General features: G+C 58.8%; 1 protein-coding gene across 2 annotated transcripts in view; it reads left to right on the forward strand.

The window, feature by feature from the left end:
- The window catches only part of CCDC85C (coiled-coil domain containing 85C), a 69,501-nt gene that overhangs the window by 27,259 nt on the left and 15,052 nt on the right, over nucleotides 1–27,190 (forward strand). For both annotated transcript variants that reach the window (XM_079129510.1, XM_079129511.1), the window contains exon 2: nucleotides 22,334–22,407. In XM_079129510.1, the coding sequence (XP_078985636.1) occupies nucleotides 22,334–22,407 (74 nt within the window). The remainder of the gene's footprint in view (nucleotides 1–22,333; nucleotides 22,408–27,190) is intronic.

The raw sequence follows: 27,190 nt of genomic DNA on the forward strand, positions 1-27,190 counted from the left end.
GAGTAATCCTTACACTTGTGGATGGGTGGCCTGGTCTGCCCCGTCCCTCCATGCAGAGGAAGGCCCTCGCCCCATGGCCTTGGCATAGGTCCAGTTGCTTCTCTCTGAGCAGAGTCCTCCTATCCTTGCCTGGGCTCTCCTTCAGCTCATCAGAAGGGTACTGTCTTCTAAGCACCCGAAACCTCACGGAGGAGCCCCTGGGGCTTGCCGCCCTCCCCTGAAGGAAGGTGCCCTGAGATACCTCTGGCAGGGGAGGTGGAAGAGTTAGGAGGGGTGGGGTCCAGGGCCTGGGGTCCAGGAAGTGAACCCACCTGACTAGCTCTCACCAGCCGGGGACAGGGCCCTGGATACAAGTCCCACGTTTGTATCAGAAGTCGCTACGTTGATTAGTCACTGTGTGTAGAGGGTCCCCGTGCTGGGCTGTGGTGGGCAAGGTGCCTCGAACTTGTCATTTCATCCCTCTGTCACCCAGGGGGAGCTGCCTTCTGCATTTTGTAAGTGAGGAAGCAGAATCAAGGCCCAGAGATGGGTTTGGCTGGAGGGAAACAAGTAGGGACTTGGGGCAGCCCTGAGCTTGGCTGTGCAAGGCAGAAGTGTTCAGGGTCTCTTGGTGTGGCACCTCTGCCTCTTGCACCCTGGTTGTGCTGAATGTCCTCGCAGCAGCATCCTGACCTTGGGCCAGTGTGAACAGATCGCCTGGAATGGTCCTGCCCATCTTCTGCCTCTGCCACCTTCAGGGTCAGAGCCATATGGGTCCCTTCCCTTTGGTAGTGGGTGAGTGACATGACCAGAGCTGTGACTCGCCGAGAGTCACTCCTGCATGCAGAAGACCGGCACCCTGGCCGGGCCGCAGGATGGGACAGCGTGGGGCTGGCCACCCATCCGAGTGCCAAGGCTTGCCCATGGGCCTTTCTGGGGCAGGAGGTGCCTGGTGGCTTCAGAAGGTGGGCTTCTGCCCATGCGCTGCTCTGCTCCAGGTGGATCAGCCCTGGATTTAGCCTAAGCTTCCAGGGACCATTCTGGGTGACCTGGGCTATTTACGCCCAGAGCCTCATTTTCCCACCTGTAAACTAAGCCAGTGATAGTCTTTACTGGGTAGATCTGAGATGACCAAGGTGACCCTCTGGAGTGTGGCCTGTGATGAGTGCTGAGTGGGTCCTGGAGGTGAGGGGATGAGGAGGCCTTCCTCCGAGTCGGCACTCAGAAAAGACCAGTTTCCCCTGAAAGCAGGGTTCTGTAAGATTGGCCAGGTTTCGTCCTGGAGAGCGCGGAGTCCCTTCCTGCCCTGCTAGGACCTGAGACCGCTGTGAGGTTGCCCGTTTGCTGTCAGCGTTGTCTCCATCCATCTGCCTGGCGGACAGCAGCACCCAGGACGTTTCTGTGTTGCACTGACTGCTCACCCGGCCTCTGGGCTCTGGGGTGGAGCAGCTGGCAAAGCAGCCATGCAGTGACATCGCCTTCTCATGCCTTGGGCTGGGGAGCCACCAGCCTGTCCTTATTTGCCATTACGCCTCTTCTTTGGGGTCCACTGTCCCCCGCCCCCCTGGCCTGCCTAATGTCTATTGGCATTTGTTGCTGCTCTCTTTTTTCTGCTTGGGTTGGGATGGCCAGTGTAGACCACACTCACCGGAGAACCAGAGGATGGGTTATTGAGCTGCAGGGCTGGTGGGCTGGGCTGGCGTCCCGCTGGGCTCCAACATCCACCATCCCCAGGGAGGGAGGAGCGGCTCTTTCCGGCTCCCCAGCAGCCTGCCCACCTCCCAGCCTCTCCCCTGGCTGCATACATCACAGGGATGTGTACCATCCCTAGGTTAATGCACTCAGGGTGTGTCACCGCTGAATTTTTAGGCCTCCTTTCTAGTACTCAGATCAGTCCCAACCTGGGCTACCTTCAGGTTTGGATGGTCTCTTGTAGGGGGTTCTGGGGTGGCTCACTTATAGGCAGGACTGGAGCCCGTCTGCACATCCCTCTCTCTGGGTATAGTGCTGGCATGGCTCGCTCCTGCAGTACCAGGCCTGACATCTCCCTCCTGGGTCGGAGCTCCACAGCAGAACAGTCTTGCTGGAGGTGGAGGAAGAGAGGGCCTTCTCGGTGGCTCCAAGGGGACCAAGGGAGGAAGGGGGCAGCTCAAGTTCACGTGGGGGTGTGGAGACCAGGGACTCTGAGAAGAGAGCAAGAGTCTATTGTCCCCAAGTTCCTGTGCTGTAGTTTCAGCCAGTTTTCATTGGCAAAACCAGTTGGGGGACAGTGAGGTCAGTGGCCCGTGACTAAATCCGCAGTGCAGCCGCTTGACTGCGTGCTCCGAGGCCTGCGGCTGCGGGGGGAGGGCCTGCGTCCCTTCTGCTGTTGAAGGTGGCTGGCAGCCTCAGGTGGTGGCTGCCACCAGCCAGAGTCCTGCGTTCTGGAGAATTCTGTGGACAAGCAGACATTCCTCACTGAGGGTTTCCTCTTGCATCTTCCCCCCAGGGACCTCCCACCTCTGTCCAGTGTCCCTCTAAGCTGAATTCAGTCTGCCCAGAGGACCCTGACGGGCTAGATTTCTATCTTCCTGTAAGGAAATATAATTTGGACGACTGTAGAGGGGGCTTAAGAGACTGGACTTGGTTTCCAGTGTTGCAAGATGGGCCCGGGGCAAACCGACAACCAGTCACTGCCTCAGTTTCCCGCCTGCCTTAACTGGGCACTTCCCACCGACAAGACCGTTTCAGATCCTGGGCATGCATGCACCCACCAGATGGGTCCTTGGGGGGTCACATCAGGTGATGGATGCTGATGTGGGGAAGAGGTCACGAGAATGGGTTGGGTCCAAGAGAACTGGAGGTGCTGGTGCGGAGGGCAGATTGCTGGTGCCACTTGCAGGGCAATCCTGGAAGGTGCCTTCTGGGAGCAGAAGCAGGAGGTTTCGGGAAAGCCCAGACTCCTTCCTGCGGAGCCCGCCCTGGATGTGCAAACCTGGTACTCGGGTTGGCTGGGTTCTGCTGCTGCTGGCTTCTCAGCCCCGTCTGTCACGTGGGCAGAGGGAGGATGCAGTCCTGGGTTCTCCCCTGGTAAGAGGACCAGGTGCTGGGAGGTCTCCACCTGCCTAACTCCTTCACCACAGAGGACTGAACAACGCTTTTTGGCCAGGAGACAGTTGATGTCTCACATGGCTAGTGTGAGTGTGCATAGGGCCAGCTTCTATGGAGGACAGTTGGCAATCTCTGAACTCTTGCAAAGTCACAAACCCAGCCACCCTACCCCTGGGACTTTGTCCTATAAGTAAACTGGCACACTTGGAAGTGGCCCAGGTGCAGGCCAGTTTGTGAAACGCTGCTGGAAATGGCAAGCTTGGAGACGGCCAGGGCTCCACTGCTGGGGCAGCCCAGAGTCAGCTCCGCGCACCCGCTCCTGAGTGCGCCACTGTATAGGCCCCTGATCACAGGGAGGCATGCTGGGGGCGCTGGCACACGCACCAGTGGCCCACGGGCGGCGTGATTTATGTCTGCCGCTGGCACGCGGTGCTCTGCTGCCTTCTGCCAGCAGCGTGGGAAGCGTGGTGCCTGGCGTCTTCTGCCCACTTTCTCACCCTCCTTTCCTCCTGGATCTCGCAGATGAACAGCCACTGTGCCGTCACTGGCTGGTGCCTGCCTGCTTCTTTTGGGGAAGGTCCCTTCTCCAACGTCTCCAGTTGGCCTAGTCCTGCTCGCCTGTGCCCGTGAGCTCAGGGGAGCAGGAGTCCGAAGGGTAGGGGCTGGGTGTGTGTCACTTGGGCCAGTTCCCAGGTCTCCTGCCACAGCCCTGCGGGGGCCGACAGCATGAGTGATTGGCTTGCAGGGGCTGCTCACCACGCCGCGCCATCTGGCGGGGCTATTGTTGACCACACAAAGGATGGAGCACCACAGGGCAGGGGCAGGGGCCCAGGAGTGGACAGAGGCTGGGGGAGGGTGGTTGCCTGAGCTCCCAACACACCCTGCTCTGGGAGCCCCAAATTTTTCCTGCCACATTTGAGGTTTAAGTCTGCTTGTTGCTTCTTGGGCTGGTGTGGTGGGGTGAGGTATAACTTCTCTCCCCGTGTCCCCACCTGAATCTTCAGCTAGCATGCTTTAAGCCACTCTTGGTTCTGAGCTGATTTATTGCTCTGCTAAGATGCAGGGGCAGTTTTATGTACTAGGTAATTAAGTGGCATTATAGACAGCTTGAGAATAAGTGGCTGCTGTTTTAATAATTGAAATAAATGACCCCTTGACGGCTTCCTAGCTCGATGCTGTTTTCCCTTAGTGTCAAGACCCTGGAGAGACTGAGTGGGCGTGGGAATTTGTGAACACCTGTGTGTGCACACGTGCTTATGTGTGTAAACCTGTGTGTGTGCATGTGTACGTGTGAATGTGTACATGTGGATGCGTGTGGGGGTGTGCCCGTGTGCACATGCAGGTTCGTGTGTGCCTGTGTGTGCTTGCACCCAGGCAGGCTTTAGCTCCTGTGGGTCAGCCCTGGTGTGAGCCCTGGCCCTGGCCCCTTGTGGGAAGCTGCTGGGTTTCCAGCTGGGCCGACTCCACCCCCTCATGGCCCCTGCCCAGCCCAACTGAGAGCCCCACGTGGACCTTGCTGCCCGGAGTACTGTCCCTGTGCTGTGCTGTGTGACCAGCCAAGCACCTTCCCATCCCAGGCCTGAAAAGCTTCCTGCCGTTGCTGCACCCAGCGGTGGCTATGCCATGACTCATGGAGAAGTCCAGAGACACAGTCTCTGGGTCAGGGAGAGGCTTGTCCTGCCCATCCTGGGCAACCAGCCCTGGGAGGGTGAGTACCACCCTGCTACAGGGTAGCCCCCACACATCACCTGGCATCCTCCTGATTGCTGTGGTGCGGGGGCTGGGGAGGGGGCGAACCTTGTCCTGATGTCTGATCCCAAGGCCCAGCACGGGGGCACCTGGGAGGCGTGGGTGCCTGGGCCTGCCCACTGGGGCAGTCTGTGGGCCTCTGGGCTCTGGGATTTGAAGCCCCTGCTCGCTGACCTTGCAGCCCTGGCGTGTCTTCCCTGAGTGTCTTTTTCAGCCGCCTAAATGGAGCCTAAATGGAGTACCGCCAGAGTCGTTTGGTTGCCAGAGTAACCCGCCCAAGCTCGCGGTCCCAGCGCTGAGACCCAGACAGGCTTAGTTCTGCCCGTCACAGCGGCAGCAACTGGGAAGGGTGCCTGCAGGCGATCTTGCTCTCTGAATGACCTCAGGGCTTGGGGGTGGTCACCGAACTGGCACAGCTCCCCGCTGCTGCCCTGTGAGCACCCCACCTCTGTGGAGTGGCCAGCCTTAGCCCTGCCTCCCGTGGGTGGAAGGGGAGACACCGGCGCAGGAGGGAGTCCCTCCAGCTCTGGGCTGCCCCCCTCAGGGTCTGCTTTACTGTGGCTGTCCCCCTCCTCTGGTATCCCTGAATTTTGCAGGTTTGGGTGGAGGTGGTGGCGAGGGCTTGACCCAGCGGATGGTCCTGAAGGTCCAGGAGGTGCCAGCCTGGGGGTGTGAGGGCCTCCGTCTTGTTTCCCCTTGCTCCCCTGAGCCTGGAGCGGGGCCGGCACTGCCCGAGCGGCTCCCCTGTGCTTGGGTAGAGCTCAGGCTTCAGCAGGGCTGTGGGATGAGCTGATCGTTGGCCAGGATTTCGGGGCAGATTGGGACAGTCTTGAGAGTCCCCAAAGCCCCTGGGTGGGCCTGGTGATGAGGAGTGGGAGCAGCTGGTTTCTGAGCTGGGGAGCTTCAGGCTGTGGTTGGGGAGCCTCTTTCCGCCTCCCACTCTGGGAGCTTCCAAAGCCCCTGAGTGCAGTTTGTGGTGCCCAGGACCAAGGGAGCCCAAGGCTGTGCACGCTGCTCACCAGCTTTTGTGCAGAGCAAATGGGTGCGTCTTAGAGTGACCAATTGAGAAAGACATAATGAGGTCAGATCTGGGCCCGTCGGGAGGAGGGCGGGAGTGAGCCCCAGAGTCCCCTGAAGCTGAGGAGGCGGGGCCTGAGGGAGGGTCCCCCATGCTTGGTCCACTCGAGCTGGCTGGTGAGCCTCCCTGGGAACTGTGGCATGCTGCTGGGCTTCTGGGGGCTGTTTTCCGCATCTGCACATGCGGCAGTTTTAGATCTGTTTGCTTGCAGTAAAGGGCTGGTCGGGGATGTCTGTGAGGCATGGCCTTGTGCTGCCCTGTCCCCAGTGCCAGTGAAGGGCAGTAAAGCTTTTTGACACCCTGGTTTTCCAGTGGGACCAAAGTGGCTGCCCTCCAAGAGACCCCTGGGGGAAACCAAGGTGGCTGAGCACTCAGCTCCCCTGTATGTGGGTCTGCAGGCTCCTCTCCTTCTGGGACTCCTAGTGCAGTCTTTGGTAATGTCCCCTCAGAGGCCACTCTGGGCTGAGAGGCCCTGGCTTCCTGCGGCCGGTGCCCAGGGCCTGTCCACTGACAGAAGTCAGTGCCATCAGCGGGTGAGAATCACACTGCAAGACATATTGGTGAGTAGTGCCAGGCACAGAGTTGGCTTTTTTAAAAATCACAAAGAACCTTCAGAGGAACTTAGGAAGATGTGGGAAAGTGGAAGAAAAACCCAAACCTGCACAACCTGGTCCCCAGTCCCTGCTCGGACCAGCCTCCCTTGTGACCACTTGTTAGATTTCTTGGCGGGTGTGGTGTGCAGGCTGCGGGTCGTCCGCTGCGTGCCCAGCATGGACCTGGCTGCTTTCCTCCGCCAGGCGGGCCTTGTGGGGGCCGCACAGCATCCCTCACTCACGAACCTGGCTGGCAGGCCTGCTGCTGCTGGACAAATGCCAGCGGCTTCTTCCTGGCCCCTCTTCCCACTGGGGCATCTTGGTGGCATGGGGTTTGCATGCCTGCCAGGTCCTCAGCAGTTGGTCTACACTGGAAGCCTGGTTTCAGGGGACCCTGAGCAGCCCCAGGGTCTGGCTGTCTGGCTGCTGAAGCTGGTGGCTGAGGTAGAGGGGGGCGTTTTCTAAGTTTAGGCTAAAGCTGAATTTATCCTTCTGGCTACTTCGTGTTGTTTAAGACCCTGGACAAGACGCACCCGTTCTCCCCTGTGCCTTGGTGGTGACAGTAGAGTGCTTTGCTCTCAGCACAGGCTTCAGGCACACTTATTTGGGGAGCAGGTCAGGAAAGCTGCCTGAATTCGTGTATGTCCATTGGGGACATCCCCAGGGACAGCCGTCAGGGCAGATGGGTGGGAGCTTGTGTCCTCAGCAGCCTGTTTGAAGCAGCATCTCCCAGCCCACCTACCTCTGCCCGCCCGGCCCAGGGGCCACAGTGAAGAGCTGGACAGCTTCCGCCTTGGAGCTGGCTTTGGTTTATTTCCTTCAGGACAGATGTTCAAAACAGACCCATGGTGACCCCCACATTACCGCTGGGAAGCTGAACAGAGGCAGGAAGAGGGAGCAGCCCACTGGTCCGGCGTCACAGAGTGAGCGAGGCAGTGGCCAAGGGACCAGCGTTCCTCAGGCTCTTGTGGCCTTGAACAGCCTGACTGCAGCTGGGAGAGCCCCAGACTGTGCCCTCGGGGTCAGAGCCTGGGCCTTGGGCATCAGGTCCCGGCCTCACCACCTGGCTCTTTGTGACCTAGGTGAGTTGCCCTGTGTCCCCGGGCCTCAGTTTCCCCTCTCACAAACGGAAATACTTACATTGCCGGTTACTACAAGGACCAGGCGAGGCTGCCGAGTGAGAGCTAGGCCCAGGGCCCTGGGGGGAAGTAGGGGTGGGGCCTCCTGGGAACCTTCTCTTAGAGGGGCCACTTGCTTTACCTCCTGGCTCTGTCTTTTTTTCCTGAGCCATTCGAATGAAGTCGGCCTTAGTAAGTCCCTCTGCCTACGAACTTTGGTGTGCGTTTCTTAGGAACAAAGACTCTGACGTGCAAAGCGGCTGGGCGGCAATCGCCACCAGGAGGTTTGTCACTGATGGGGCGCTCGTCCTTATGACGTCTAGATCGATTATTTCCTAATCCACGATTACACGTGGTAATTCTCTCTTTGCCTTCTGTCACCCGGAACCTCGCCACCGCTTTTGTTGATGTTTCGTGGCCATTTGAAGAGTGTAGACCAGAGCCCTAGTAGGAGATGCACCCCTTCAGCTCCATCTGCTCACCACCAGGCCCAGGCTGTGCGCTGGGGCAGAAGTAACAGGGTCCCGTGGTGTCTTCTGCCAGGGGCTCTGGGTGTCCTGATGAGCTAGCTGGGTCCCTTGTTAGGCAGTCCCCGGTGGAAAGCTTACTATGTCTTTGTGAGGAATGACTCAGTGTGTGTTTGTGTGTGGCAGGGGTATGAGGGATTGCACCTCTCGCTCTGCCCTGAGCTACTTCTCCAACCTGTTTTAAAAATTTTCAGTTTGAGACAGGGTCTTGCTCCCTTGCCCAGGCTGGCCCTGAGCTTGTGGTCCTCTTGCCTCATTGTCCTGAGTCTTGGGGATGACTCTGTACCCAGAATGTGCCACTGTACCCAGCAATAATGGCGGACTCTCGGGAGCACCTGAGACTGTGCAGACAGACAACTTTCTTTTGGTTGTGCTGGGATGGAACCCAGGGGCTCCTGCCTGTTAGGCAAGTTCTCTGCTGCTGAGCCAAACCCAGCCCAGGCAGCGACGCCGTCTCCTGCAGACGCTGGGCTCTGGCACTGTTCCAGCGCCCACGGATGACCTGACGGGGGCGATGGTAGGGGTCTACCTTCATCCACCTTCCTCCTGGAAGGGAGCGTCCCTGCTCCCTGGTTGACCCGTGTGTGGATTAGTAAAATATATATATCAGTGTGGACTCTTCGAATGGGAATTTTCTTTTACCCGGCAGGGTTGTAATCCCCAGCTCTCCTAATCACTATCATTGTCATCTGGTCTGGGACAAGCAGCTGGCTGCGTGCCTGGGAGGGGAAGGGACTTGATGGCTTGTGTGTTCTTATGGGGCTGCTGTGGGGCCAGGGCACCTGCTCGCATCCTGGTCATGCTGCTGTGTTTCCCTGTGGCTTTGGATGTGTGAGGACACCAGGGTCCCCCCACTGTCCCTGCTAGAGGAGAGGCTGGGACAGGCTGAGCCTGAAGGCCCCTTCCTCGCGTCCTCCCATGCTCTGCAGTCCCTGCCAGGCTCTGAGCGTCCTCCCCCAGAACCTTGTGCCTCCCCGCTGCTGAGACGGGAGTTGGCCGTCTGCTGTCACTTCAGCGCCATGACCCACAGGGCGGCTCCCTCAAGCCCTGCCCCTCCTGCTCACCTCAGCAGGGCTCTTCCTTCTGGGATCAAGGCCTGCTGTTCTAGTTGGTAACCAAACATTGACCTCACCCTGGCACCGCTCTCTGCTGACCTTTGGGGCTGCTCTGGTCCGTAGCTTTTAAAGAAGCGCATCCTGTGGCAGGCACTGTGGCATCTTGCCTGGGTGAGCCAGGCCCGCCTGTACCCTTTCACGGTGGCCGCCAGTGCTGGAAGGTCCTCGGAGGCTGTCAGCTCCTTTGATGTAGAGGGGGAGTCTGGGGCCCAGAAAGAGGAGGAAACCTGTCCAGGTCACACAGCAAGGTGGTGACAGGGCCAGGGCCGGAGCCCAGGTTCTCAGTACGTGGACATCACGTCACCGCAGGAGCCTATGTGCTCCCTTATGGTGACAGGTTTCGTGGTGGACTGCAGGTGTGCCTCTCCACCCCTGAGCGCCAGAGGTGGGTGTTTGATCCCGTGGAAAAGATGCCCTGAGGAGAGGAGCCTGAGTCTGGGGACCGTGTCAGGCCTGGGCAGGGGGATGGTGGCCTCCAGTTGGCAAGTCCTCATTTGACAGCTGGGTCGCGGTTCCTGCTCTGTGCAGGGCTTTGAGCAGCTGGAGAAGCTTGCCGTGTGCAGGGAGGTGAGGGTTGCCAGCAGTCTCGGTTCCCCTGCCTGAGTCCCACAGGTCCCAGGACGTGGCCTTGGCGCTAGTTGTGCCATGCTGGATGCAGCCGCACGCTCCTGCGTCAGAGATATTCCGTGTGCCGGGCTAGCACTCCAGGTGCGGGACCTGACCTGCAGGGCCGGCAGGGACTTTGGAGGGGTCGCTGTGCGTCGGGACAGCCATAGTCCCCTCCAGTTACCAAAGCTGGTGGGCAAGCTGTGAGAGCAGCGGGGCGAGGCTGGGGAGGCTGGAGGCTGGGGTGGGCCCCTGGGGAGCCGGGAGGCTGGAGTGGGCCCCTGGGGAGCTCAGGCGGGAACGCAGTGCGGACATATTGAAGGGCGTGGTGCCAAGCTCACCAGCAGTTGCAGGTGGTCGGGGAGGGGTGCGTAGCAGGCCCGACCCTGGTTGCAGCTCTAAGATCGAAGACCCCGTCCCACTCCTCCAGTTAGCTTCAGTCTCCCAGAGCACAGAACTGGAAAAATGCAGAACAGGTGTCTCCCTGGTCCCTGAGTCTGGGCCAACCTGTGGGAGGGGGTAGGCAGAGGAGAAGATTCCTGACACAGCCCTGGGAACTGCTCCCCTGGGGGACCCTGCTCCCAGCACCAGGGCCTCACCCGCGTCTGACTGCCCGTGTCCAGCCCGGCCTGGCTCCACCTTCCTGCCCATGCCCTCGGGTCTTGCGTGCAGTCTTGGGGTAGCCGTGAAAGTCACCCTTGTGAGGCACAGGACTGGGACTTCCTCTTTCCTCCAAAGGATGGCTCTGAGAAGGAGACCTCCTTTTGCAGAGGCCGTGCAGAAGCCCGAGGGACGTTGCCTAGGCGCCACGCGGGGGTTAGTGGCCCCTTTGGGATTTGAACCTCTACCTTGTGCTGGTGAAGACTGGGGAGGCACTTGGAGCAACCGGCTCTGGCCTGACTACTCCAGCATCCCTCCAGCAGTCCTTAAGGGGGCATCTTCCCTCCTAGTAGCCGATGAGGATGCCGAGAGGCTCCGAGATGTTTAGTCATTGGGGAGTAGGACAGGTGTGTGTCTAGAGAGGCCCAGCCGACCTCAGGCCTCCACTGACCTACTCTGACCCTGGGTCCCTCTCACATTGAGGGTCACCCTCCTTTCTCATTCTCAGCAACCTGTGGTGACAAGTTCCTGACCAGAAGGGCAGTGGCTCCAGCTGCATTTCTGGTGAAGGTAGCCGGGCCCAAGTGTCACCAGGTGGGCTGAGAGGCAAAACCATGGCAGGATGGGGACAGAGCAGGGGTAGAAGCTGCCCTGCATTGAGGGGCAGTCACCCTCAGCTGGCCGACTCCCCAGGAGCTGCTTGTGCAGGTGTCCACCCTTCCTGTGGGGAGGCTTGGGTGCGTGCTTCTGCCTGGCACATGCAGCCAACCCAGGCCTGCGCATCAGCTCTGCACTGGGTGCTGCCCCCACGCCCCAGGGCTGGTCCTGGGTCCTCATCAGTCCTCACGAAGGCCCAGGTGTGGTCCACACTGGTGGAGGCACTCAGGCAGCGCCCCCTGCCACGGCCTGTGGGGCATCTGGGATAAGCTCTCTGTTTCTGAAGCGTCCTTCAGTGGGACTGGGCCTGCCCGGATAATCCAGGCTCATCTCCCCATTTTGAGTTCCATACCCTTAATCTCATCTGCAAAGTCCCCTTTGCCTTGTGAGAGACTGTTCACAGATCCAGGGATTAGAGTGTGGACCCCAGGGTGACATTGTTCTGCAGACTGTCATTCAGCAGCCCAGGCTGGGCACTCTGTGCAGGGCGAGGGCCTCGGGTTCCCACTGGGGGAACTGAGGCCTGAGGTCAGGGAGTGGGTGCTGCTGGAGCGGGGACTCCTGACCCCACCCTTCCTCCATGCCACGCTGCCCCTTCCAGGTGGAAACCCCAGGCCGCTGTTGGCTTTACGTGAGGCGGGAAGCTGGGCTTGCGCCCACGCAGTTCTGTCTGGCTTCTCACTGGGCGGGGCCCCGCCACGCTGCCTGATTGCAGGGATGCTGCCTTGCAGGAGACGAGTCGCGTCCTTGGGATGCCCTCGGAGTATCTGGGCCTCCTGCCCACTTCCTCTGGGGCTTGGGAGTAGGGTGGGCCTTGCCTAAGCCCTCGCAGCACAGCAGGCTGGGCCGGGGGTCCCGCTCTGGCCTCCGTCTGCCTGTGTGTGGCTTCCTGCTGCTGGACAACCTCCCGGGCAGTCCCTGGACCCCCTCCCGCGGGCTCTCCACCCGCTGTCTGGGGGCTGCTCTGTAGGCAGCATGGGGACTGGGCCTGGGAAAGGGTTGTTTGGGTATCAGGAGTTGCCAGTGTTTTTTCTGGAAGGTCTTGGGCTGCCCAGACAGTCTTATTTCCTGTCCCCTCTTTTATTAAATGAGGAAATGTATGAAAGCAGTAAGCTTAGAGAATGACGAGGACTCCTCACCTGCACCCATCACATTGCCCGCGAAGCGTTTGTGCTCCTTTGAAGAAGCCTGGCTTGGCAGGCCCCTTCCCGCCCCTCCCGAGGGATCCCCCTGGACTTTGGTGCTCCTCACTCTCCCCGCTTCTGCCTGGCGGTGTCCACTGTGGTGATGCTCTGCAGGGTTCAAGCTCCCTGTGAATATCACAAGATCTCTAGGACCTTGTTCCCTGCCCCCCACTTGTTTCCGCCCTGCCCCATGGGTATGTGTGTCTCCAGTTCGTTTCTTTTTCTCCACTTTTTAAGTTGGGGCGTTAGGTGGGTTGTTGTTGCTTCCTGTACGTGTGCACACTGTGATGTGACAGTATGACTCGGTGGTCCCCATTCCCCGCTGTCTGCCTGCAGTGTGTTCGTGTTTATCTCTGTAGGCATTCCGCTGGTTGACCGTGGCTTTCCTCTTCTCCTGGGGAGGATGTACAGGAGCTTCTGCTTCGCTGAGAACAGGGCTGGCGGCGTGTCACCACACTGCCATTCCTGGAGGCTATAAGCCTGTCAGATGCAGGACCAGGCCAGGGCATGTGTCCTCTGCTGCGCAGTCAGCATCCTGGGCTCACGTGTTCCTGTCACACCTGTCACAGAGGACTGTGGTGGCATCTCACCATCAAGGTGTTTCCTTGGCGACACTTGCAGTTGGGCCTCTTCTCACCTACTTCTCAGCCACCTAGCTTCCTCTTTTGTGACTCACCTTTTCTGGTGGCCTTTGCCCCAGCTCCTTTTGGAGCACAGGAACCTCTGTGTGTTCTTGCAGCCCTTTGTCCCATCTGGGCGGACTTGCTGCTGGCTCCTCCCCTGTCTTCTAACTTTGTTCCTCTCTGTTGTTAGGCAGGGCTTTTTCCGCAGGCAGCGTTTCTGATGCTCATGCAGTTGGTTGGACAGATGCTTGATGGTTTCATTGTTGTTGTGTCTTGATTAAGAAATCCTTGGGGCTGGAGATGTGGCTTAGTACTGGCCTGTGTGAGGCCCTGGGTTCGATACTCAGCACCACATATAAATAAATAAAATAAAAATGACCCATTGACAATTAAAAAAAAAAAAAGCAAAATCTTTCCTGCTGGGTGTGGTGGCACATGCCTGTAATCCCAGCAGCTTGGGAGTGTGAGGTAGGAGGACCGTAAGTTTGAGGCCAGCCTTAGCAACTTAGCAAGGCCCTAAGCAACTTAGCAGACCCTGTCTCAAAATTTAAAAAATAGGGAACTGAGGATATAGCTCAGTTGTCAGAGTGCTTGCCTACATGCAGAAGGCCCTGGGTTTAATCCTCAGCACCACCAAAAGTAAATTAATAAATAAATAAGTAAATAAATAAATAAGTAAGTACATACATAAAAAGGACTGGGCATGTGGTTTAGTGGTTAAGCACCCCTGAGTTCAATTCCTGGTACAGAAAAAAAATTATTTTTCCCTGCAATTTTATATTTAAAAACAAAAAAAAAAGACTATTGAGATAGAATTCACTTGCTGTAGAAACATGTACATTTGCATATGTGCATACACATTCCTACATGCGTGCGCGCACACACACACACACACACACACACACACACACACACACCCCCTGTGGAAGTGTGCAGTTCCGCAGATGTGTGCGGAGCCTGCTCTTTCTGACTCTGGAGGCCTGCGATCCCCAGCACTGCCACTCACCTGGGTGAGATTCCTGCCTGTGGGGCATACCCGCCAGGCTCACCTCCAGCCACACCTAGCTTGTTGGCTGAGCCTCCTGCACCACAGCTGTAAATGGCTGGGTCCCCTGGTGTCCGCCCCATCCTGCGCCTCCCCACTGTCCTGCCCTCTCCCCTGGTCAGCAGGCTCTGGGAGGCAAGTTTGTCAGGTCATTCTGGCCCTCCACGCTGTACCTGGCACCTGGAAGGGACATGGTTGACAGCTAGCAACCCCCTCAGGCCTTCCCTTCAGGTAGCAGGGGCCAGGCCCCTCCCTCCCAGGGCTGGGCAGTTCGGCCCCATCCCCTCCCTGCAGGCCAGGCCAGGAGGGTGGGCCCCCTGGGGAAGGAGGCGAGAGGCACGATCTGAACAGTCCCTGGCTCTGTGGATGGGGGTTCCCACGGGGCGTGTTAGGATCTGCTGGAGGGCCTTTAAGATGAGCCAGGCTCCTCCTTCAGAGGTTGGCTTTTAGAATCAGGGTTCAAAATCACTGTGAGTGAAATTGGGGTTGGTGGGGAGGGTTCATGGTGTCACGCCCATCCTTGCTGGCCATGACAAGGCCACCCCTGCTCCATCACCCCCTCCATTCATCACTTACTGTCACCTGTTTGTTCTTTGCTCTGCCTATTACCTGATCCATCGCCTGCACGTGCAGGTTAATGTCAGATGCAGAACCTGAAGGCGCAGGGAAGGGGTTCTCCCCTCCTCCAGTTTGAGACAGTCATGCGATTTTAGTTTGGCTTGTCAGGCTCCCATGCAGTAGATGGGGAGAGGAGTTTGCGTGTTGGTTTGAGAACACTGAGGCTGGGGGCTGCTTTCTGGATGAGCCCGTGGGAGCGTGGCTTCCTCTGCCTCTCACTGCAGATTGAAGTGCCAGCTGCAAAACCTTATGGCCTTTCCTGGCATTGAACACTGGGTGCCCCAGGGTCCCCAAAGCCAGGGAGAGACAAGCTGATGTGCGGGAGTCCCCAGCCTGAAGTAGAACAGGGCTCAGCACCCAGGGGACAGATGGCATCAGGGGATAGGCATGTCATTAGGAAAGCCTGAGTAGCCATTGCAAAGACTCATTAATGGCGTCGGTCACGTCTTCTCTTTGACAATTCCTATTTTCTCCTCTGCAGGGGCTGGGAAGGGATTCCCTTGTGAGTTCAGTCTCTGATTCCTCAGGGGCTGTGGGAGGCAGGTGGAGAGGTGGGCCCTGGGCAGGGCAGTTCTGTGTCTGCACTTAGGTTGACCAGGTGGGTCTGTAGGTATCTGTGATCCCACATCTCTGGGAAGAGAGGTGAATGGCAGAGAGGCTGGCCAGCCCCAGAACCCTTCCTCATTCCAGATCTGCAGACACCTTGAGCTTGGGACTTGCTCGGTGCCTGGTGTAGGGGTTCCTGGAGGAGAGATGGGCCAAGGTGAGTGTTGTCCAGAGTCGGGGTCCTGGAGCTTGGGCCCTGCAGGAGAGCCCCAGAGTCCCCATGTGCCTTGAGGAGAGTTTCAGCTTTGGGAGAGGAAGGATAGGAAAGGAGGGGAGGGGAGTGGGGTGATCTCCAAAGCCCCTTCCCTCTGCCTCAGTGGGTGGCCTAGAAGAGCCCCAGGCTTGGGGACACACACACTTCAGATTTCCTCTTGCTTCCATGAGCTTTGTGCCTGGGCAGTTACTGCCCCTCTGAGCTTTGGTTTCTTCATGGGGAGAATTGGTAGAAGTTGTCCGCCCTCTGTCTCTCCTGTCCCTCGTCTGCCTGTTGGTCTTGCTCACTCTTCAGTGATCCGCTCAGGGCCCGCCTCCTTTGGGAAGGATCCCTGGTTTCCTTGGCCTGGGCTGTACCTGGTCGCTGTGCCTGCAGTCACCTTGACTTTCCCTGTGTCTCCTCATCAGGTTGGGGGCCCTTCCAGAATGGGATGGGCCCTGCAGGAGAGCCCCCAAGTCCCCATGTACCTTGGGGACCATGTGGGCCTTGGGCAGGTCACGTCTGCTCTGAGCTTCCCTTATCTCCTCCGGAAGACCAGGTGCTGCCACCCACAGGGCTTGGCCCTGTGAGGATCTGAGGGAGACGGTGCCAGCCATCTGGCATGAGGTAGAGACGCAGCTTCCTCCTAGCCAGGTCGGGAACCTTCAGCATCTCAGAGGCTTCTGCCCAGCAGAGGGAACTTGAGCAGAGGCCATTCAGTGTCTGCTTGTTCTCTCCTCATAACGGGGAGCTCACCACTCCTGGTGGCCTGAATCATGAAATTTGGTAACTTTCCTTTTGGGTCCCAGATTTGAGAACTCTGCTTTGTGAGAATTCAATCCTTTGGTGACCTTTATGAATGCCCTGGTCCAGGGAGTAGGTGGTCCTCTGAGAAGGCTCCCACAGTCCGCCACAGGGCCTTGCTGGGGGACTGGAATGGCTCCTGTTCCAGAGGTGCAGGGTGGCTGGAAGGAGCGGCTCTGAGACCGGCCAAACCTGCCGTGCAGGCGGGGGCAGGGATGGAGCCTCCAAGCACCAGCTTCTGAGCAGGACAGCCTGCTGCGGGAAGCGTGCCCGGCTTGGGCTCTGCTGCCGGGTGAAGCCTAGGTGTGGGGACGCTCAGCTGCACCTAGAACCTGCAGGGAGAGCCGGTTCAACCTCCCTGGGCCCGTGGCTCCCCTTTACCTCCCTGAGCCTGTTTCCTTGCCTGTCGCCCGGGGTCCGCCCCCACCTCACATGGAGAAATGCTGTTCTGGTAAGCATGGGTGGTCTCTGTGGCTCTTGCTGAAGTAACTGTCTTGCTCCAGTCCCTGGTGCTGGGAGCGCCCTGCAGTTGGTGACCCGTGAGCCCTGGATGTAAGTCTGGTGGGCCTGCCCTGCCTGTGTGACCTTGTGTGGGGGTGATGTGACCTTCTGTCCTGGGTGAGGTCCGAGGTTGCCTGTGAGAACAGTGGCTTAGTGCATTGTGGGGACAGTGCCATCACCTTGGGGAAGGAAGCAGGCGGAGGTCCAGGTAGGGACTGAGGAGGCTCCTGGTGGCAGAGTGGGGGCATCCCTGGGGCTGCCCTGCTGGGTTTCCCGACCTGCTTTGTGTGTGGAGGGGTTTCCCCAGGGCAGGCCTGCTTCCTCCTGCACACCTGCTGTCAGCCAGGCACCCACCCAGGCAGGTCCTGGGTGGGAGGAAAGCAGAGGCCCACCAGCTCAGGGGCGGAGAACTCTCAGGAGCTACCTTGGTCCTAGCCCTCTAGGCCAGGGAGGGAGGGACCTGTGAATGACAAGGGTGAATTGGCATATTCCTTAGTGAGGCCCTTCTGCCCCACAGAGCCACCAGCCTGAGGCTGCCGCTGACCCCTCTTAATGAAGTGGAAAGAGGAAAGGGTTTAATCAACCGAGCTGCCTGGTGGGAATGTCAGCCATCTCGTGCAGAGCCCCCATGGAGGAGGCCCGGGTCGTGGTGTGGCTGGGCCTCCTGCTAATGATCTTCCACAAAGCCAGGTGTCCCCAGACCTCGCAGAAAGTGGCAAGGGCAGTGAAGCCATGAGGACGTTGCTCAGAGAGGTGGGGATGGGAGGGAGGTTGTGGGGACCTGGGGGAGGGCCCGGTGAGTCTGTCTCCTCTTCCTCCTGGAGGAGGGTAATCACACTTTGCCCTGAGCCTGCAGGTACTGCTGGCCCTCCCCGACTCCCTCCCCGGCTCCCTCCCCGGCTCCCTGGCGCTTACCCATGCCAGCTCACCACCACCTCCCCTGAAGCTCTGCCTGGGAGCTTTCCTGTCCACAGTCCAGGTGGGCAGTGCCAGTGAGCCCCTGGGCAGACAGGCTGATGCTGAGACTCCCAGCACCCCAGCAGGTTGGTGCCCCTCCCGTTGGCTTCCTCCCTTCCCTGCCTTGAATCTCTGCTCCCCTACCTGGGCTTCCTGTGGTCACCTCCCAAATGACCCATCTGAACTCATTTCCTTATTTCGTGGCCTGCTTCGGAGGCGCCCGGCCCTCGGGGGGTCACCGTGAGCACAGCGTGAAGTGCCCTGAGTCAGGCCCCGGGGCCTGCACCCTGCCAGCGCTCTCCAGGGCCTTGTAGCCACCTGGGGACAGGTCCTCCAAGGCAGGGACGTGATCCTGCTAGAGCTTCAGCTTTTTCCTACAAACCCGCTAATTGCAGGTGCTGATCTAGGGGAGGGGGCTTACGGGGGTGATCAGATGTGCTCCTGGCCTCGATTCCTGTAGTTTGGACACGGCCAAGCCCGGCGAGGAGGCTGGGGATGGCATCATGGCGCCAGCTGGGAAGCCACGCTGGGAGGGCCTATGTGAGCTGGCCCTGCCTGCAGTTTCTGGGCAGGCAGGGTGGCCTCATGGTCACCAGTGGGACCCTGCACAAGGCTCCTTGGGTGGAGCCAGAACAGTGCCGTGGCAGGCCCTGCAGGCTCTGAGGCTTGTCCATGCTCCCTGGGGATGAGGGACCCCTGAGGTTGGGTAAAGCAAGCTGGATCTGGAACCTCCCAGGATTGGACCCATTGACCCCAGGTGGGGTCCAGGGTGTGTCCAAGGGGACACCTTGACCAGCTCAGCCCAGGGTCCCTCCTGTGGTCACCTCCCTCATTTTGCCTACAAGTGGCCATGCTGGAAAATGCCGCTTTCCTTTCTGTGGCTCCAGTCCTCGTGACTGCAGGCTTGGCATTAATTTAATTAACACGCCATCTCCAAGGAGCTGGGAGGCGCCCGGTGAGGCCACAGTTGTTGAGGCTGCTGGGAAGGATGGTCTTCCTGGGGAGCCAGGCTGCCGGTTTCCTGTCCTCCAGCCCCCACTCTGGAGGGTCGCCTTGCTCATGTTCTTCTCTGCTCCTGACCCAAGGGGGACCACTTTCCTGGCTGCCTAGCACCTGGCGGTGTGGAGAGCCTGGTTCTCCCCCAGGAGCTGGGGGCCAGGGTCAGGCATGGAGGACGAGAAACTTCTGTGACCCGGTGGGGGTGGGGGGCTGTAAAATGGGAGGTGCACAGTTCACCCCATTCTCCTAGTTTATAAAAGAAAGATTTCTTCCTGCTGTAGATTATTTAAAAATTGACAAGAAATAAAAAAAAAATTCTTTTTAGATGTTGATGGACCTTTATCTTATTCATTTATTTGAATGCGGTGCTGAGAATTGAACCCAGTGCCTCACACATGCTAGGCAAGCGCTCCACCACTGAGCCACCACCCCAGCCCCAAGAAATTATTATTATTATCATTATTATTATTATATTTGCAGTGCTGGGGATTGAACCCAGGGCCTTAGTGCTTGCAAGGCAAGCACTCTACCAACTGAGCCAAATCCCCAGCCCCCAATAAATTATTATTATTATTATTTTAGTTGTAGATGGACACAATACCTTTATTTTATTTATTCCTTTATTTTTATGTGGTGCTGAGGATTGAACCCAGTGCCTCACATGTGCTAGGCCAGTACTCTGCCAGCCCCAAGAAATTATTTTTAAAAATAATTTTAAAAGCACTTGTTCTCATCTCAGCATCACGCCCAGTAGTAATCTACGCACGTCCTTCCTAAATTTGTTTCAGTGCTTGGATTGTTTTCGTTTTTCTTCCTTGCAGTGCTAGGGGCCGAACCCAAGAGCGCTTTACCCCTGAACTGCCCACCCTCCTGCCCCGAGTCCTTTTATTTTGAACCAGGGCCTTCTTTGTTGCCCAGGCTGGCTTGAACTTGTGATCTTCCTGCCTCAGCCTCCTGAATTGCTGGATGGCAGGCATGACCACCATGCCTGGACCCCAGTGCATAGATATTTTAAAATGCAGCAGCCATTATGCAGATAATTTTGAGTCCCATTTTCTCCACTGATATTTTAAGTGTTCCCCATATTATTTGGGGAGAAGCTCCTCCTAAATATCAGTGCATGATGGCGGGGGAGCTCTCAGCTATTATTGGACTAATTGTTATTTCCAGTTTGGGGCACTATCAATTTGTCAGCAGTCTTGATAATTTGAATTAATTCTGTGATAGATTCCACTGGAATTACTGGATGGTCAGAAGTATTTTTAAGACTCTTATGTTCTTTTGAAATTAAAAAGGAAAAACCCAGCAAGCCTCTGTGGTCTGGCTTGTCTTTTCCGTGCGGCTGCTGGGGCTCTCTGGAGCTCTCTGGTCCATGCTCCCATGGGCCTGGTCATGATGACAGGCAACCTGCTGGGTCATGCCTGTGGGTGCCAAGGCTTGGTGCTGGCCATGGGTGGGTGGGAGGGCACTGCTGGGAGACTTGTGAGCATCCTGTGTCCCTTCTTTCGGGGCTGATCTGCCCCTGCCCTGTCCTCCTTACTGCTGTCCGAGAGGGTTGTTCTCAGATTCCTGTTGGTTCAGATGGGGCAGAGCCACCCGGTGGAGGTGCTGAGGCTGGATGGGATTCAGTCCCAGCCCATGACTCCAGCCCTGGTCTGACCAATAGGGGAAATCCAGGGAGCGCCTCACTGGCCCCACAGAGGTCCACAGAGGGGATGGGCGGAGCATGCCCACCTTCTGTGTGGTTGCAAAGAGCAGTGCTCCAGTTAGTGGCCCTCTGGGGCCAGTGGTCACATGCAAGTGGCCGGATCCCTCCTCTGGTTCAGTGCTGTGCCTGGGAGCCCTGACCTGTAGCCGGTCACCTTCCTGCAGTGGGGCTGCGCTGCAAGTGGGGGTCTGTGGCCATGCCCACAGCTTGCTTCAGCAGAGGGCATGACGGTGGTTGCCCAGGACTGGCAGCTCCTCCAGGGACCCCAGCTCCTCTCCAAGCTGGGACCGTCAGCTCTGACCTGTGGGGTAGGCCTGGTGCTGGGAGGGGCCCGACAGCGCACCCCTTGTGAGTGGGGGTACCTTGTTCCTGGTGGCCTCTTCATCTGGAAATGTGGACGGTGGGTGTTCGGCCCTGTGACTCTCTCTACTCCCCTCCCCAGAGGGGAGCACAGGAGGTCATTGGGGTCTTGTTTTAATTCAGTGTGGCCTTTGGAGTTACCTGGTCCCCTGTGCCCAGCTGGCGTTCCAGGAGCCTCTGATTGATAGGGCGTGGGGAGGAAGGCCTGGGAGCCCTGGCTGCGCCCACCTCCCTCCCCCTCCCCCTGGGCCCCAGCCTTTTGCCATCCTGCCTGTGCGTGGGGGAGCGTGGGACTGCTCTCCAGCATTGACTGACCAGTAGGTGAGCTGGGCTTTTTTACAGTGGTGGCCACCAGGCTGGCCAGGGTCCTTGTGAGGCCACACAGGCAAGGCTGAGTGGAGAGGCTGTGTCCTGGGGCTGTGTGTGGGTGGGAGAGGCTGGAGCCCACCCGGGCTCCTCACCGAGCCACCCTGTGCTGGGAACTGTTGTCATCCCCTAGGACGGTGGGTGGGGCCCCCTCCTCACTCGAAGGCTGTGCATTCCTGAGTGGCGACTGTTGGACGCGGAGGAGGAAGGCTGGCCTCATTTGTCAGGCCTAGTCACAAGTGGGCAGGGCTGGGCCTCGGGTGCCTGACCCCGTTCCTCTGCTGGGCCCTGTGGACCTGGGCTGAGTGGGCAGCACCCTGTGGGGCCTGGCCACACTGCAGCACAGAAGGTGCCCAGGCCTTCCTGGGGAGCAGTCCTCCGGACGTCCACCCTCACCAGTGACCAGTGCGCTCCACACCAGACCTTTTTAGAGCTGGTGGGCTCTGGGGACAGGGGTAGAGCACTCACGTTACACATGAAGACCCCAGGGCTCTGGGGTCTGGTGGGCCTGTGCTGGGGCTGGACGGATACTTCACATTCCTACAGCATTCCAAGCCCCCTCTGCCCCCCAGGAGTGCAGGAGCCCACGGGGTCTGTTTTCCAACCCCAAGTCCCCTGAGGCAGGATTCGACAGCTGCCTGTGGTCTGTCTGGTGCCTTTGAGGTCAGGGGTTGGTGGTGCGAACCGGGAAAGGCCCTGCATCCTGCTGGGGCTAGGACAGGTCAGCTGTCCCCCTGACTACCTGGCCCTGCTTGTCCCTCACCCTCCCCACCAAGGCAGGCTCCCTCATCCTGCCTATGCCACCTAGGCTGACTGAGCCACCTCCCATTCTGGTGGGGAAAGGGGACTGGCTTTGGGGTGGCCCAGGGTGAGGGTGGCAGAGTGGTGGTTGAAACAGTCCCTGCTTTTCTGATGTGACCGCCAGCGGGTCAGCCGGGGAGGCTGGGTCTGCGGTCTGCACAGGATGGCTGCTCAGCCTCTCCTGGCTTTGTGTGGAAACTGGGTGCATGACTGGGGAGCAGCCCCCAAGGGTCTCGTGGGCCGTCCAGCTCCTGGCCGCCCTAGTGGTAGGAGCTGTGTAGGAGAGGTGGTGCTTCCCTGAGTTGCCCCAGGACAGGAGGGCAAGGGAACTCCATCACAGGGGCCAAGCACACCCTGAACTGGTACCAGGGTACAGGTCAGGGAAGCCAGGCGGAGGCCCAGGGGACGAGTCTGCTGGTGGGTGACGTGCTGTCTGCTTCCTCTCTGTCCTCACAGATGCTTCGTCCGCCTACATCAGGCAGCTGGAGACCAAGGTGAACCTGCTGGAGGGTGATAAGCTCCTGCCACAGGTAGGCGGCCTGCGGGGGGTGGCCACCACGGGGCCCACCCTATCCCACGTTTCTTGGGCTCCTTAAGCTGCCCACAACCTTCCCCACTGCTGCCCGAGTCGCCTCCTAGAAAGGCCCCTCGGGCACCTGGCTGTAACCCAGGACCACTTCCAGGGTTGCCCCTCCCACCTCCCTGTGGTCTGGGGGTTCCACAGGCACTGGACTGCAGCCACAGATGGGGGACACACAATGGCTGAAGCTCGGGCCACTCTGCCCCTCGGTCAGACAGGCACATGGAAATGGAGGCGCAGGCAGACCTAAGGGAGCCTTCCTCCTGCCTCGCCACGCCCGCTCCTCTCTGGGTTGGGGTCCACCCTTCTCCCCCAGGGTCTGGCTCCAAACCCATAGACAGCGAGGCAGAGCAGGTGGGGTGGGGACATGGGCTGGAATCTTGGTCAGGGCAGGCTGCAGGGAGGAGGTGTGGCGTCTGGCGACCTTGCAGATCCTCTTGTGAACTTGGAGGGCACGGCGTCCTCCCTGCAGCGGGCTGGTGATGGGAAGCTGTGGTCTACCCCGGGTGCCTGGGCCCTGTCTCCTGGCCCTCCAGCCTCCTTCCTGCTTGTACTACCCCGGGCTTAACCTCAGCCTTCTGGCCCTGCCACACCTGCTGGCCCGTGAGTGGCCAGCCCCGATGCCCAGTGCTTCTTTGGGAACTGACCCTGAGGACAGCTCAGATTCCTGGTGCCATTGCCAGGTGACCCACTGGGCAGTCTGGCTCCAGGAGCCCACGACATCCTTCATGTCTGCTGGTGGCTGTAGGGAGGCCCACAGCCCTGGACAGGGAGCGTGACTCCCCACCGTCACCAGTGGCCCTCCCTCCGGGGCTCGTGGATGGTCCCTGCATGGGTGGTGCTTCTCTTCCTCATTCTCAGCCCCACAGTCACCACACACAGGCCCGTGGTCACAGCGGGTGCTAAATTGCAAGACTGGGTCTCGTGTTAGGTCGTTGAAGGTGCTGTAGGGCAGAAGGCTTTGGCCAACAGGACGTGCTGGCCCCTTGGGGCGGCGGCAGTGGTGGAGTCCTGTTCTCACCTGGTGTGGGGCTGGGGCTCCTAGACCCAACCTTGCCGGGGGCCTGACCTGAGGCTGAGGAGGGTGTGTGGGGTGGGCTGCAGGGGATGCAGGCAACAGTGATGCCAGGGGTGTGGGTAGAAGGGGGCCTGAGGAACCTTGGCCTTTGAGAGGGTCCCCACCTGGTGACTGGTGAGGAAGTCACTCTCCAGGCAGCAGGGTGCTGGCTTCTGGGGCATGAGCCACTGCTCTGCAGTGCGGGGACCACAGCGTGTTTGGTGGCCTGAGCTGGGGCCCTTGGGTGACCCTACGAGTCTGCCTGGATTTGCTGTTCTTGGTTCCTGTGGGGAAGCAGCTTAGCCTCAAGCTCCACATTCGGGACGCCGTGTGCACTGTCCTTCGCAGGAAGTGTGCTCCACGCCGTCCCCACATTGCTGGGCTCCGGGACCTGAGATTATCTGGTGCAGAAAGGTTTGGTTTCTGTGTTGTAACCTCACCCTGTACCCAGGTGCAGCTGACGCCCAGCCGCTCTGGAGGCTACAGGAGCTTGTGTTGCGGGGGGACAGCCAAGTCCTTACCCAGTTTCTTCCTCAGGATTCTGCTGGGCAGGGGTCTCACCCAGGGCTTCCCAGTAAGTGGGTCACACCCAGTGTCCAGAGAAGGGGTCAGCTACGTGGTGCTGAGGCCTCAAGCCCGACTTGCCTTCCTGCCTGTGTTCCTGTGCTGCTGTGAGGGGTGACTTTGACTTCACCATAGCAGAGGCCCTGGGAGCTGTGGTGTTGGCAGGGCAGAGCATCCAGGGTCATGGGCGAGGCTCTAGGGTGGCCACCTGTAGCTGCCTGAGCTTGGCCGTGAGGTGTGGGGGTGCCGCTGGTGTGGGGGAGGGCCTGCCGCTCTGAGCCATGCAGGAGGGAGAGACACGGAGTGGCAGAGAGAGGGAAGGGTCCCTGACCTGCTCGGGGGTTCTGGGTGACCACTGATAGCACCCTTGACTGCCTTTGGATTCCTGGGTGACTCCAGTAGCACTAGCGCATGAGGATCCTCAAGCCACTTCCCGTCCCCAGGCCTCCATTTGCCCATCTGTAATTGACAGTGTGATGGCTCTGGGGAGGTGACCAGACAGTGACCTGCCCTCATGCGCACACAGTTCAGGCTCACCCTGTCCCAGCCAGCAGGGCTCGCGGGAGGGAGGGGCGGCTGGAGGGTAGCAGGCTGGGGAGAGCCTGGGGCAGGGCCCTGCCCACTGGGAGAGCGGTGGCCTCGTTTTGTGAGAGCTGGGCTGGTGGGCCTTCCTTCTGGCCTCCTGGGTCTCCTTGCTCTCCTGGGCCCCTGCCTCAGGCGGCCTCCCACCTGCAGCCCTCCCTGACCTCCTCTGGTGGCCGTGTCCTTATTCTGAGCTCAGCTGGTCCCCGGGCCTTCCCGTCTGCCTCTGTGGACAGTATTGCAACCCTCCCTATGCATCCTGACCCCCGGCCCTGCTGGGTGCCCCAGGATGGACTTGCAGGGTCTCTGTGGTCACATCTGTCTCCAACACTCATCTGGGCCAGACAGGACCGAGCACCCTGGGGAGCCCGTGGCTGCCTCTCACCCAGTCCTGGCCCGTGGCGGAAGCTGGTTCTTACTCAGAACAAGGAAGGTCTTAGCCCAGGGAGGGCTGCCCAAGGTCCCTGAGGTACCGGCGGTGGAGGGGATCACGAGATGGCCAGATGACCATGCCTGGGAATCTTGAACAAAGAGGTCGTGGCCGTGAGAGGGCACCGTCCTCAGTCCCGTGGGCTCTGGCATGTGAGATGGGATGACTCTGGCGTTCAGCTCTCGTCAGTGAAATCAGATTGTGCAGAAACCCCATCGCTGAGCAGAGAGGGAGCCTGCCCGCTGGTGGGAGGAGGAGCAGGAATAGTGTTTGAACCGCGGTCAGGTGATGTGGCCTTGGGGCAGAGCTCCCGATGCCTCCCCACTGCCCCACCCCTCCCCCATGGCCTCTACTTAACTCCAAAATAGCTTTAATTAAAAATGTGCAGGCTGAATTACTGTATCGCAGTTCGTATTTTCTTCTCATGGCGGCTTTAAAATTCCATCAACACAGCTGCTTCCTCTGTGATGATTCATCTTGAGGCTCCACACACGTTATTATTTCTCCTGTGGATTCTCTGTGCCCAGCCGGCCCAGGGTGGGGGCAGCTATAATTGACGCCGGGGCCTCCGGTTAATCCCCCTGCTGGCTGGTAAATGAAGCCTTAATGTGCATCAAGAAGCCAGTTTTACAAAAGAGCCCAGGGCCCTTTGGTGCTGTCACGGCAGGCCAGAGAACTGGCTGGGGACCGGGAAGGGTCCCCAGCCCGTCTCTCCTTGTTGCTGCCAGGTGCCGCAGGACTGCTGAAAGTGTATGAGGGTTGGCACCAGGTCCGGGTGGGGCGACCAGGCCGGGGTGGAGAGCTCCTGGCGGGAAGCGGTGACTCGTGTGGGCTGGCATGACCGGTTCCGCCCACTGGGGCTCTTAAACAACCAGAGCTTATCACCTTACAGTTCTGGAGGATGGCCATCCAAGGTCAAGGCTGGGCAGGGTTTCTCCCTGGTGTCCACGTGCCTTTCCTCTTTGAGTCTTTGTCCTTCTTTCTCTTTCTCAGGAGGACACCAGTCCCATTGGATCAGGACCCCCTGAATGGCCTCACTAACTCAGTTACCTCTGTAAGATCCCCTTCCAGGAGGCTGCACCTGGTGTCCTACGGTTAGGACTTCAGTGTATACATTTGGGGGCACACAGTCATTCCGTGTGGGGTGTTGACTTGCTGGTGGAAGGGCGCGTGCTGGGCACGGGAGGAATCTGAACTGCTGCAGCCCAGTGCTCACCTGCGGTGGCCTCAGGAAGCTCCTTTGTCTCCTGGTGGCTCAGTTTCCCAGCACAGGTGTGGCGGTGCCACGCAGTGCAGCCTCTGAGGCTCCTGGGGGGCATCCTGCACGGGGCTTGCCCTGGCTGCCTTTTCCTGGTCTCAAGGGCCTACGATTTTTCCTTCTTCCTTTTCTGTGGTACTTGGGGGTGAGTTCCAGGGCCTCATACATGCGAGGCAAACGCTCTACACTGAGCTACATCCCTAGCTCATTTGTATTTTGAGTCGGGCTCTTGTTAAGGTGACTTGTGATCTTCCTGCCTTAGCCCTGTAAGCAGCTGGAGTAGCAGTGCCCCTGTGTAGGGTGGGCCCGGGATTTTGCAAGGACCCAATTGCCTGTGCTCCCTTGGCCAGTGGCTTGGGCCTGGCCCATCCCAGAATGAGCCACTATGCTTTCTTTGCCCTCCGTTTGAGTTCTTTTGGGTTTTTTTTGTTTGTTTGTTTTTGTTTTTTTTGGTACTGGCGCTTGAACTCAAGGGCATTCGACCACTGAGCTGCATCCCCAGCCCTATTTTGTGTTTATTTAGAGACAGGGTCTCACTGAGTTGCTTAACACCTTGCTTTTTCTGAGATTGGCTTTGAACTCAAGATCTTCCTGCCTCAGCCTCTAGAGCCGTTGGGATTATAGATGTGCCCCACCACACCCAGATTTGTCAGTTTATTTTTTAAAAATAATGTTATTGTGTTTTTGAATCTTTATGTAATTTATTTATTTACTTTATGTGGTGCTGAGGATCGAACCCTGCGCCTCACACCTGCTAGCCAAGTGCTCCGCTGAGCCATGACCCAGCTTGTTTCGTCAGAGTTTGAATAGGCTACAGGACAGGGAATAATCTGCTGCCCTCT

The sequence above is a fragment of the Sciurus vulgaris genome (assembly GCF_902686455.1).
Source record: "Sciurus vulgaris genome assembly, chromosome: 2".
NCBI classification, from domain to species: Eukaryota; Metazoa; Chordata; class Mammalia; order Rodentia; family Sciuridae; genus Sciurus; species Sciurus vulgaris.